Below are 13,031 nucleotides of genomic sequence, written 5' to 3'. Positions count from 1 at the left end.
AAAACAAGCAGACTGCACAGCACAGCGCAGCAAGAGCTCTAGGTTGGGCAGATCGGTTCAAAGCAGGTTCTGCTACTTAGCTGTGTGCCTCTGGGCAAATGACTACTTCTCTGGATCCAGTTTCTTATCTGGAAAATGAGGATTATAGTTGTAAAATGAAAATAAAGATGAAAGAGTAATGCCTGGCAAGGCTTTAGCACAGAGCCTGGCACAAAGGAAGTACTCCATAACACAGAGGGCATCATTGATAATATTAGCAGTAGCGCTGGGGCGCCTGGGTGGTTGAGTCAGTTAAGCATCTGCCTCCAGCTCAGGTCATGATCTCAGGGTCCTGGGATCGAGCCCCATGTTGGGCTCCCTGCTCAGCGGCGAGTCTGCTTCTCCCTTTCCCTCTCCCTTTGTGACATCTCTTGCTCTCACTCTCTATCAAATAAATAAAAGTCTTTTAGAAAAAGAAGAAAGAAAGAAAGAAAGAAAGAAAGAAAGAAAGAAAGAAAGAAAGAAAGAAAGAAAGAAAGAATATTCAAGGTAGTGCTAACCAAAACTTCGTAGCCCTTTCTTTCCTCCTATTGTAACCCTGTACAAATGTCAGTGCTTGGCCCAATGTGCTGGCCCAACCCATCCTGACCAAGCCAAGCCAAAATATCCCAGGGGAGCCCACATACGAGGATCTCTCTTATTAAAAGCCTGGGGCCCCTGGTGGCTCAGCGGTTGAGCATCTGCCTTTGGTTCAAGGCGTGATCCTGGAGTCCCGGGATCGAGTCCCACATTGAGCTCCCCACAGGGAGCCTGCTTCTCCCTCTGCCTATGTCTCTGCCTCTCTCTGTGTGTCTCTAACGAATAAATAAAGAAAACCTTTAATAAAATAAAATAAAAGCCCAAGTTTGCGAGAAGCCAGAGGTGAGATAGAGCCCTGGCTCTGCCGCTCCCCATCTCTCTGAGTCCTTGCTAGTTGCTAAACCTCTCTGCGTGTCAGTTGGCTTGTCATTGAAATGGGAAAAAGAATATACCCACCTCATCGGGTTATTGTGAGAAGCAGGTAAGATTCATGCATGTGGATTAGGTAGCCGCTTAGAAGTGCCCAGTTATTTTCCCCTGGCAGGTAAAGCATAGATGGGGAATATGTGCTTGCATGAGTGTGTGTATGTGTGTGTGTGTAGGGGGATAATTTCTGATGACAAATTGCTCTGCAAGCAGGAATCAAGCTAAGCTGAATGTCCAGCAGGGTAGGTGTGTATTGCTGGGTTCATCTCCCTGCCATGATTCACAAATCCTGGGCAGAATCTAAGGGCTCTGACATCATGGTATCAGGTCAACTCTGGGAAGCTTCTTGGTCTTGTTATATTCTAATTGCCTTTTTTTCCCCTCTTTGAGGCCTTCTTGTTGGTTTTGGCTTTTGGTTTTGGGTGGTTTTTTTTTTTTAATCAACAACTCCTCTGTCTTTGCTATCTGTGCATTTGCTCAAGTCTTGAGATCAGAGATATTTTCATGCTGCTTTGGATTCATTTACAAGAGGAAGCCTGTCTGGTTTCATCTTGGAGCATCTATTCATCTTGTTATTTAGCAGTGGCTCAGAGACCCAAAGATGGAGGGTTTTGATAATTAAGTAATTTAAATGGAACACCAAAGAAACCTCAGCGGAGTTTAGTGTAATGTGTGATACAAGCAAAATGAGCTGGGCAAGGTTTTGACTATTTAATGAGCTTTCAGAAAGTAATTACTTGAAACTTGGGTCCATTCGACTAATATTTTTTCTTCTGTTTTGTCATTTTCACAAGTGCTTTACTGAGAAATGCAAATATTATCAGAATGAATATGGCCTTTGCCTTGGTCACACTCCAGCTTTCTCAGGGTGGGAGGTGGGGGAATTTGAAGATATTGAAACTGTTCTCATTAAATGCAACAGGAATTGCATAAAACCCATTCTTAAATCAGAATGCATCGGTTGACATTTCTCACTTGAAGTTCAGGGCCACATTGAGACTTAGGTTCCATTAACCATAAAGCGATCTTGCTCTGGGACAAGTAGCAGCAGGCACTGTTGTTGGGTCTTCCGATTATAAAGACTTCACCAGGCAATTATTGCCTGGGATGGAAAGCAGAGAGTAAAAAATGAAACTCATTGTGCTTTCTTCCCTAATTTCATGGGAGTCATCATTTCTGAGCGGCTTACATGACCTCCCTCGAAGTTCATTAAATTCAGCCTTTCTCTTCTCTTGAAGCTGATGACCAAACACCCGGGCAAGCGTCTGGGTTGTGGACCTGAAGGTGAACGTGACATCAAAGAGCATGCATTTTTCCGATACATTGATTGGGAGAAACTTGAACGCAAAGAGATTCAGCCCCCGTATAAGCCAAAAGCCGTAAGTAAACCGTTCAGTCTGACTCTTGGATTCACGTGCATAACACACTTTCCCGTTGTGCGTGCCCGCGCGGTTCTGGGGGGCAGACATCGATGCCTCTATTCCCGCGTCTGTAAGTTGATGCACACAGTGGCTGGGTGCAAAAACAGAGGTCTCCATCCACACAGCCCGGCCTCTGCAGATGCCAGGAACATGGTCCCTGTCAAGCTTTTGTCTTATCGGTTCAATTATTGCACTTGTCTTCGCTGGCAACTTTTTGGGAAACGGTTGTTCGGTGAGCAGAGTTCAGATCCAGTTCTGGACGGGGGTACAGAGTCTAATTCTGCCCTCCTTCTTTCCTTGGTGGGACTGGGTCGTCATTTTCTCTTCAGCCTGACATTGAAAAGGTCATGTTGTTTATCTCCGCGGTATTTAAATTTCATTCTGAAACGTACACTACATCTGAGTCCGTAAATAAGACAGCACCACCAGCCAGCTCCCACCCGAGGAGAAACAGAATGAGGCAAGAGTTGGCATGCTCCTAAACCTACCTCTTGGAGGCTCTGAGTGTTGATACGGCTTTGAGGTAACTAACGTCTATAGGAGAAGAATAAAAGCCTCACGTTTCCCACAGTCATGTGCATGCGAGAGGGTTTTCCTTCCCCCAGAGGCTCAGCTGGGAGTACTTGTCAGCACTGGGGAGGAGGAGCTCGCAGTGAATTAATCCAAACTGCAATTCCCCAGACAGGATATTTCTTTGTTAAGATTAAGAAGAAGGGAGACCCGGTGACTTTATGATGAGCTGTGAAGCTGCCTACTGAGGCTGAAACGTGTGCACACACATTGTCATTGAAACCCGAAATTGTGAGCTCCGTGATGATAATGGTAGTTATTTTGACATTATGAATTTCTTGGCCCTTTATTATGTGCCAGGCACCACATAAAGCACTCCGTGTGTGGCATCTGATAAAATCCTCACAATGAGTTGTTGTGGACATGCTGTTCTTGCATATACTAGGAGAGGGGGTGGGGGCTCAGAGAGGTTAAGTGCTCTGTCCAGGGTCACTCAGCCAGCGTGTGATGAAGCGGGGATTCAGACTTCAGAGGGTCCCACTCCTTTCGAGGCAGATCAGAATGCCTGGGGAGCAAAGGGCACACAGGCTGAGGAAAACCTCCCTGGTGATTCTTAAATCTCCCTGGTGCTTCCCTGACGCCGCCCACATTAGCATCCCCCCTTTACAGAACCCCTTTTGTGTCCTGTGTCTCTCTGGACACTCCCTGGGATTAGGAAGCTGGGTTATTTAGAGGGAGCCAGTTCCACCTTGCAGCCCTTCTACAATGTTGCAGGACTTACAGCTTGGTGTCTAATCAGCTCCCCCAGAACTGTCATCCCTCTGGCCTGTTCTGTCACCCAGAGCCTCTTTCTCTGTGGAGCACTCTTCAGACATTTGCAGATGCTAGTCTTAGACTCCCGAATCCTGTGATTTCCAGGCCAAACACTTCCCCCAACACACACACAAACACACACACACACACCTTCCACCTATAAGCATGGCCCAAATGACGTCACCCCCAAGTGCCTAGTGTCTTCCAGGTCATCAGCTTCCATCTTAAAATACAGACACAGGATCAACCACAATATTTCCAGTAGTATCTGATCCTCAAGTGAATACAGTGGGTCCAACCAACAATCTCTTGATTATTCTAGAGCTGGTGAACTTGGCCAGATCTATTCACTTCTTTGCTCCTCTATTTCATCATCTGTGATACAGCAATGTTAATGGTCTCTGCATCAGAGGATCATCATGATTCATGAAGCACACAGTGCAGGCCAAGTACATTGTAGATGTTCTAGGAGAGTTGATAATTATTTTTGCTAGCTGTGTCAAAGGTTGATCAATGTCTCGGGTGCAGGACTTTTCAGGGGGTAGAACAGTGTCGAGTCCTGCCGATGCTGTTCCTTTTTGTTGTTGTTTTTAAGATTATATTTATTTATTTGAGAGAGAGAGAGAGATCAGGAACAGGAGGTTAGAGGCAGAGGGAGAGGGAGAAGCAGGAGCAAGGAATCTGATGCAGGAATCGATCCCAGGACCCTGGGATCATGACGTGAGCAGAAGGCAGATACTTAACCAACTGAGCAACCCAGACACCCCACTGGTGTGTTTCTCAAGACAATGTCCATGTGTGCACTTAGGGTCAGAGAGAGACACTGCCTCTGCCTGTCCTAAGCAGTATCATCACATTTATTTATTTAGTTAGTTAGTTAGTTAGTTAAAATATTTTATTTATTTATTCATGAGAGACACAGGGAGAGAGGCGGAGACACAGGCAGAGGGAGAAGCAGGCTCCCTGCAGGGAGCCCGATGCAGGACTCAATCCCGGACCTGGGATCACACCCTGAGCCCAAAGCAGCCGCTCAACTGCTGAACCACCCAGGCGTCCCAAGCAGTATCATCACTTTTAATGAACCATTTGGAAAAAGATCCAAATAACAGTCTGGGAGACAAGAACAGGTTCTCCGTTTAGGAAACTGGGAACTCAAAAAAAAAAAAAAAAAAAAAAGGAAACTGGGAACTCAGAGATGGGGCACGAAACTTACTGGGGTTTTGTGGGGCCATTCATGAGATCACAAAACGTGTCCCTCCCCTCTCCCCTCACTTGGCTGGAGGAGGAAGGCAAATATCCCCATCTCTACCAGCATGGAGCCCGGTGACAGTCTAGGGAGGGTCCATTCTTTAGTTACATACCGGTGGTTTTCAAAATGTGGCCCTCAGACCAGCAGTCTCACCTGGTAATTTGAGGACTGAGATGCTCGGGCCCCTCCTCAGAAACCCTACATCAGAAACCCTGGGGTAAATCTGATGTGAATTCAACTGTCCAGGTGAATCTGATGTGCCCCAGGCTGAGATTCTCTGCTGTGGACTTGAGTGGTAAAAGCTCAGGCAGGGATGCTGAGCCGAGGCCAGGGGAACGTGGTAAGGAGGAAAATCTGTTTGAGAGGAGGACATCATTTCTCACCTAGTCTGGGTGAGAGGGGTGGTGGCTTCCAGGAACAGGCTCAGGTGCCTTAGAAGGGTGTTATACTATCTGTTGGCAAATTGAATTTAAATTAAAAAAGTAAATTAAATTAAAATTTAAAAAAAAAAGAAAAGAAAAGAAACCAGGCAGGTAATGGAAATAGGAGAGGGAGTGGTTGGAGACAGAGGCAGCCTGGAGAGCTGGCAAGCTACCTAAAAGGCCCAGCGGGTGCTTATCTCTAGCTGTACAGTTGTGGGATCCTGTTGACTGTTACTAATTATTGTAATATTTTTTTACATTATCCGTAATAACAGCTACCTTTTTTTCTGAGCATCTTCTACAAGCCAGGCACTGAGCTAGCCAGGTTTGCCCTGCAGGGATGCAGGATCTTCATTCCTCCATCCTCGTCAGTATTTTCATATGAGATCTCACTATCTTTTGGTACATCAGTAATACGTTTGTAAAAATTAAACACAGTGCAGGCCAAATTAAACACATGCACAAGTCAAATGTGGCCCACAGGCTCAGTTTATAGTCTTTGGGGTCGTGATTACTCAAAGTCAGTTTGACATTTAACCAATTCCTGTTAGTACTGGTTATTTACAACAGAGTCCGTTCCGACTGGGTAAATATTTTGAAACTTCTCGCTAAGCGATAATGAATATAAAAGATCTAGCCAGGGCCTGGCTCATAGAAGATACTCAGGGAAAAAGTAGCAATTCTTATTGTAGATAATATAAAAATATCACAATAATTAGTAGCAATCAATAGGATCCTTCAACTGTTCTAGATTTGATAGGATTTCCAACCAGCCAGTGTCTTAAATTCCCTCTTGTGGGTTTAACCATGACTTTCAAAGTATAGTCATTGAACTGGGCTGTATTCTTCAAGATGTTTTTCCACCAGCTCTGAGGGGAAACAGACCCTGCCCTTGTTTCCTGAGAGTGAATTAGAAATAGTAATCATGGGGGCGCCTAGGAGGCTCAGTGGTTGAGCATCTGCCTTCCACTCAGGTCGTGATCCCAGGTCCTGGGATCGAGTTCCTGCAAGGAGCCTACTTCTCCCTCTGCCTATGTCTCTGCCTCTGTGTGTGTGTCTCATTGAATAAATAAATAAAATCTTTAAAGGAAAAAAAGAAATAATAATCATGAATATACTCCCCCCCACCCTTTCGATTTGACCTGCACATATGCCTTTTTAAGCTGTGGATGCCAGCTGTAGAGTCCTCGCCTCCACTCAAGGATTTCACATTTCCCCTTCTGCGCACCTTCATCTGGGCCCTTGGTAAGTGTGTGCAGAGTGCCATGTGCCCTGCGGGTTATTACAAGGCATGCATGCATCTTTCAGCATTCCTGATTCATGCATGCTATTAAATAGAGTGCAGCGGGAGAAAAAACCACAGAGCAAGAACAGAGATTAGATTCAAACATCAGTGAAGGGTGCTATTATTGGAGGTTCATTAACATGGGCTTTTTTTTTTTTTTTAACAAAAGTGCCAGCTTTTGTTACGGCAAGGAGCCGGTTGCAGAGCGTTGTTCATAACCACGGAGATACACTAGCTTCGGTGCATTGTAATGGACCTAAGTAATTATTTTAAATGTGCATCTGATTGTGTCACTCTTGCTTAAAGCTTTCCCTGATAGCTCTCTGCTGCCCCCAGAATAATGCCAACTGTTCCTTAGCATATATGGCTTTTGGGGTCTTCCGGGGTCCAGCATCTGCTCTCTCCCCACCTTCAGCTCCTGCCTCCCAGGAACAAGCATTTCTGAGCTTCTTGTGGTTCCTCAAACACACTGGACGTTGTCTTCCTTTCCCAGCTCTGTCTGCACACAGCCACCACCTGCGATGTCCATACCCTGCCCCGGGCTGCCTCCAGCCCCATCCCTTGTGGTGACTTGCTCCTTCCCCCTGTCCCATCAAATCAGGAGAACATTACTCCCCCAGGGAGGCTCTTCCTGATTTCTGAGAATGTATCGTCTGCTAGTGTCCTATCCACAAACTTTATTGTAATTGCTTGTTCAGTGTGATGTCTGTCTTCTTGACTAGATTGAAAGGTTGTGACTATTTTTGTCAGTGTTGATTCCCAGTGCTTAGCAGAAGGCTTAGCACCTAGCAGGCTCTTAATGATTTTTCCTGAATAAATGAATGAACCCACAAATGGCTATAAACTAAGAGGCGGCAATGCTCTATGCAGAGGAACAGACAGATCCTTTAGGGCTATGTATCAGAGCATGGGATGTTTTTCTCCTGTGCAGCAGGGCATCGCAGATACGTTGGTTGTTGTGTAAGTTAACTTCCCTGTTTCTAAAGGGCTTCATCTGGGTGCCGGGTTGCATCTCTCAGGGCACCGTGTGGTTGTGCCGTGTGCGCTGGGAGAGCGTGGTGAAGGACCCGTGATACTGTGCAAGAATCACTGGGCTTTACAGAGAGGGCTGTGGCTCCTGCAGTCTGCCATTGCACACTTGAGCACTGAAGGTGCCCTGGTGTCACCAAGCAGAACGTCTTAAACTCTACCGAGCACACATGAGTCACGTGGGGGTCTGGTTACAATATGGATTCTCATTCGGCTGGTCTAGGGTAGGGCCCGAGACCCTGCAGTTTTTTTCACATGTGCTGGGATGCTGGAGGCTACCCTTAGCGTGGCTGGGGCTAGAACACAGTCCGGCAGGCTGCTGCCAGCCACTGGGCTGAATGGCAGATCCTGTTCTAGTTGGCGTGTTGTGTAGGATGGCAAAGGCTGTATTGAAGGGGTGTGTAAGGTTTGGTACAGAGCGTGCTGGTGAATGTGGTCCAGGCCACACGACAGGCTGTTGTGGGTCAGTATGCGGTGGGTGGGTGGTGCTCGTTTGTGTGCTAGAAGGCGGCGTATGTGGCTGAGAGCGTGGTGGAGCAGTGGGTTGAGAAGCAGTGTGTTCTGGTTCCGTCCTCTCGGGTTTTTGCCAAGCGCTCCAGGTCATCTTTTCAGCAGATGTTTATTGAAGTTAGGTACCATTGTAGGTACTGGAGACACAGAGGTAAAAATAATTTCCTGCTCTTGTGGAACTTATATTTTAGATGGAGAGGGCAAATAATAAACATAGAAATCAGCAAATATGTTAGAAGTAGATAAGCATTGTGGAGGAAACCAGAGCAGAGGTGGGGATGGGGAGAGCTGGGTTGGGGAGAGGTTGAGTTTAAACAGGGTGGTTGGAAAGGCTCACTGACATTTCAGTAAAGATGGGAGGAAGGTAAGGGAGTGAGTGAGCCATGTGTATATCTCTCAGGGAGAGTGGTTTGGGCCACAGTAAAAAGTACAAAGGCCCTGAGACAGTAACTTGCCTGGCATGCTCAAGGAAAAGCACAGAATCCAAGTGCTGAGCTGAGGTGGGTGAAGGAGAGGGAGAAAAGGAGATGATCTTGGTTAAGCTACAGTAGGATCTTTGGCTTTCACCCAGCTGAGCTGGGCATACTTTGGAGGGCCTTGAGCAGAGAAATGGCATGATCAGACTTTGGGCTTTAAAAGAATCACTCTGACTGTTGTAGGTACAAGGATGAAATCAGGAAGACTAGTTCAAGGCTTCCGCAATAATCCAGGTGGGAGGCAGTGGGCACTTGGATGGGATGGAGCTGCTAGAGATCCTCCAGGTTGTGTTCATATTGGCCTACCTCAGCCCTCCCTGGTTCCTGGCACCTTGCAGATGCTCAGTAATTAACCCAGAGGGCATGAAGGAATGGATGCAGGAGAACCCCTTCAGATGGCCTGCATAATTGCTCCTCCAGCGTAACGCGTTAGCAGCTGTTGGCCCTGGCAAAAAGTAGGATGAACGAATAAAGTAGGTTGTCTTAAAAGCTGCTCGAGTTCAGAGGGCTAGCTTATGCGGCCCAGAGCAGGGCGTGGCTTTGCAGTGGGTTATATGGTGGTGCGGGAGATACCTTGTGCCAAGGGTGATAGCCAGGGAGTCCCCTTGGTCTGGACAAGCAGCTCAGAACTTGGCTGTGCTCTAATAGGGTGCATGGAGGCCCCACCGCCAGTGAGCATAGTTGCTAGCAGAATTTGTAGTATATGGTGCTTTGATGTCACCGTAGAAGGTATGCTGGCGTAGCGTGTTTAAATCAAAATGCATGATTGAGATTTTGATGGCCTTCCTATACAATTAAGAATTGCCTTAGTGAAATCTGGCAGCGTCCCCGATGCCCGGTGCAAAGCTTGCCGTGAAAACCCGGTAGAGGGTAGCCCCAGTGACTTAGCGGTTTAGCGCCGCCTTCAGCCAGGGTTGTGATCCTGGAGATCTGGGATCGAGTCCCACGTCAGGCTCGCTGCATGGAGCCTGCTTCTTCCTCTGCCTGTGTCTCTGTCTCTGTGTGTGTGTGTGTGTGTGTGTGTGTGTCTCAATAAATAAATAAAATCTTAAAAAAAAAAAAAAAAGAAAAGAAAACCCGGTAGAGGCACAAGCCTTGGGCTGGAAGCTCCAGCTGCTCCCAAGGGGCAGTCCTTGGATCAGCTTCCCCAGCTGTCAGCAGAGATGCAGCAAATTGAGGAGTGAGAGAAAAGTAACTAGGTCATGAGGACGCCCTGCTTCGTTCTAGTCCACGGAGTCTCACTACAAGGGTGTAGGGTATATGCATAGCGACCTGCCCACCCGTGAGCATGGCTCTCTTTCTGTTCTACAGTAGTAGGATCAGTTCACTCTGGGGCTAGGGCTTGAGGAGTACAGCTAGTTGAGAAGTGGATGATGCTAAAAAGAGTCCCTTTCGCTACAGCCATTCACCCCTGGCAGCCGTCAAGGATCATCAAGACATGATCCGAATGCTCCCTTCCTCCTTCCATTCCAGCCTGGGTGTCAGGCCTCACCGACTCCAACCCCTCCTGTACCAGCTAGACTGGTTCCCGTGATTTCTCTGGTTGCCTGTGCTCCACATCACTTGACAGAAAGCCCCCTACCGTTCTGAGGCATCTGCACATCCACAAAGCTTGGGGATCTTGCAGACTGAAAAAGCAGAGCCCCCGGCCCCCATAATCTACCTCGTCACAGTTGTGCATGTAATAGCATTTCCAAAACACTGCATAGGTTATCTGGTCACACATCACAGCCTGCATCCTCTGGGAGTCTAGATGCCGAACTGCTTCAGAAACTAAGTCATGCTCGGAGGACTGGGTTTCTTGGCAATCTGTCATCTGAAAACATTGTTTATGTAGCTGAGGTCAAAAGCTTCAAGTGCTACTTTAATGAGCTGCACTTCTGTTCATGTGACATTCTTTTCCAGATCTAATTGCTCTTTCCACCCTATGAGTGTCTCTAAGTGTGTGTCTGAATGTGTGTTTGATGTGCTGACATTTCTGAATTGAAGCCACAAAGTGTAACCTTTGTATGTTTGCTATTAAAACTCCAAATGCAAGGCTTAAGAAAGGGGGCAAAGCTTTTGCTTAATATAATTTATTTAAAGAATAGAACCTGGCCCCCCTAGGAAGTACCAAGTGCTCAGGAGAACAATACTTTTTTGAAAATTGGAATTTGAGACATTCCTCTGAAACCCGTACTATTCACATACATTAGACAAAATATTGAGTTCTTGTCTGTGCCAGGCATTACCCCATTTAATTCTCAAAACAACTGTATGACGTAGGTGTCATTGTCACCATATTATAGATAAGGGCAAGGAGCCTGGGAAGGTTGGAACAGTTGCCCAAGGTTCAGCAGCTAGCAGATGCCAGAGCCAGGCCTTGAACCGTGGACTCTGCACTGCCTGATGTCCTCGGAAAGATTATTAGAAGCACTTGGGAGCCCCTTTTAAGGTTTGAAATTGCCCTAATGGGCAGGAGCCATGATACCACCAACGGTGTCTGTTACATAACAGAAAGAGACTAGATATTCTTAACAATTCAAATGATTTGAAATTTATTTTAAAATATTGCAACAAACAAGAAGAATATTCACACCTTTTACACTTCACTGGCAGGGTTTTAAAAGATGCAAATCTCGCCTGTTCCTTAAGGCTTTGATTTGGAGGCTGACAAAGACAGCAGACGTTGGATAACCTCTGGAAGCAGGGCATGGGCAGCATCCGAATGGAGGCACTCCAGGCGGGCTCATTAAGTGTAGACATCTCCCCACTCGGTTCTGTTTGTTCTTTCAGTTATCCAGAGTGTGAAATTTGCACAGATCCTCATCAAAATATTAGGCTACATTCAGACCCTAACAAATAGTCAAGAGTTGTTTAGGATACAGAGCCAGGAGTGGGTCTGTTTATCTCTCTTTCCATCCTTCTACTCCCCACCACCCCTGCATGGAGAACCTATTTAAACCATGGATCAAACTAGGCTCCCTTCAGATGGTGGGAATTAGACTCCTGGGCCGGGTGAAGCTCCTAGATCACTTGCCAAGTGCATGACTTTGAGCTGTCCCCGGTAGAGAAGCCAACAGTGTGAATTGAAAGGGTAGATGGGAAGGTCACATGCTGGGGAGGGCACAAAACTATTAGGACATGTCTGGCAGTAACCACTGAAGAGAACAGAAGCCAAGAAGTGGAGGAGCGCTTAGAAGTGGGTAGAGGTACCATCATTCCAGAGAGAAGCAAGGAGAAGCCGGGAGATGCGCTTCAGTGACTTACACGGGGAATATAACAGAACCAGGACGAGAAGATGGGCCCTCCGTCTAATGGATGTCGGACTTCATTAATACTATTTGCAACAGTAACAATAACATGGTTCAGGCATGTTCTATGAAATTATTCGATTTTACTAGTGAGCAGAGTCCTCTATCTACTTTATATATCTCATTTCACCCTCACAACAACCCTGTGAAATAGATACTATTACCTCCCCTGCATAGGTAAGGAAATGGGCTCAGAGAGGTTAAATAACTTGCCCATGGTCACACAGCTAGTAAGTCCGAGTGCCAATTTAATTTAAAGTCCTGTTTCTTCAACTGCAGAGCCCATATTCTTGGGTTTTGCAGTGTTTCCTCTCTCACCTCCCAGGCACAGCTGCACAGATGTGGGATTTGAACTGGTTTTGGTCTAATCTTGAGTTTGAATACTTCCCTGGTTGATGGGCTCTGTTGGGTGAATGTGCATGAAGTCCAGTTTCTTGAATTCTGCTGTCAACTCTGCTCAGATTGTGATTGTTATCACAGTGCCCCAGAAAGCTACTGACTGAAGGGTCAAACTTGAGAAGATGAGTAAATGGATCCAGGGAGACTGGGTCAAGCACAGAGAATGTGGGTGGGCTTAGAGTCAAAAGGGAGCCAAGGTGCAAACGCCAGCTTTGCTGCCTAGCAGCAAGGAACTTGACCCCTCTCAGCCTCCAAAACACAAGCTCCAATCTCAGCCAGGTCCTCCCTAAAAAAGTCCCCAAACCTCTTCTCTGAAGGTCCCCCTGACTAAAGTACCCATCCCCTTGGTCTCAGCTGATAACCCTATCTGCTAAGTCATGGGAGAAACTGAGGACCATGATGGATGGCCCTCAACTTCCTGCACCCTCCCTGCATCTGCCTAGTCATATTGACCTTGACCTCCTTCCCTCCATGCATCAGCAAACGGGTGTCCCCCAGTGTAAGACTTCCCTCTCCCCTCCTGCACTGAACCCCCATTCCCCACCCTTTGCCCATCTCCTCTGTCCACTGTGCCTACAGATTCTCTCAGTAATAATCAAAGCTCTTATGATTACGTGCCAGAGCTGGACTCAAACTGACT

At 46.8% G+C, this 13,031-nt stretch overlaps 1 protein-coding gene across 2 annotated transcripts in view; it reads left to right on the top strand.

Moving 5' to 3' along the window:
• PRKCB (protein kinase C beta) overlaps positions 1–13,031 on the top strand; it is a 325,066-nt gene that overhangs the window by 293,953 nt on the left and 18,082 nt on the right. For both annotated transcript variants that reach the window (XM_025416163.3, XM_025416162.3), the window contains exon 16: positions 2,223–2,363. In XM_025416163.3, the coding sequence (XP_025271948.1) occupies positions 2,223–2,363 (141 nt within the window). The remainder of the gene's footprint in view (positions 1–2,222; positions 2,364–13,031) is intronic.

This window comes from Canis lupus, chromosome 6 (assembly GCF_003254725.2).
Source record: "Canis lupus dingo isolate Sandy chromosome 6, ASM325472v2, whole genome shotgun sequence".
NCBI classification, from domain to species: domain Eukaryota; kingdom Metazoa; phylum Chordata; class Mammalia; order Carnivora; family Canidae; genus Canis; species Canis lupus.
The sequence above is the reverse complement of the archived record's forward strand: the minus strand, read 5'-3'. Positions and strand labels throughout refer to the sequence as shown.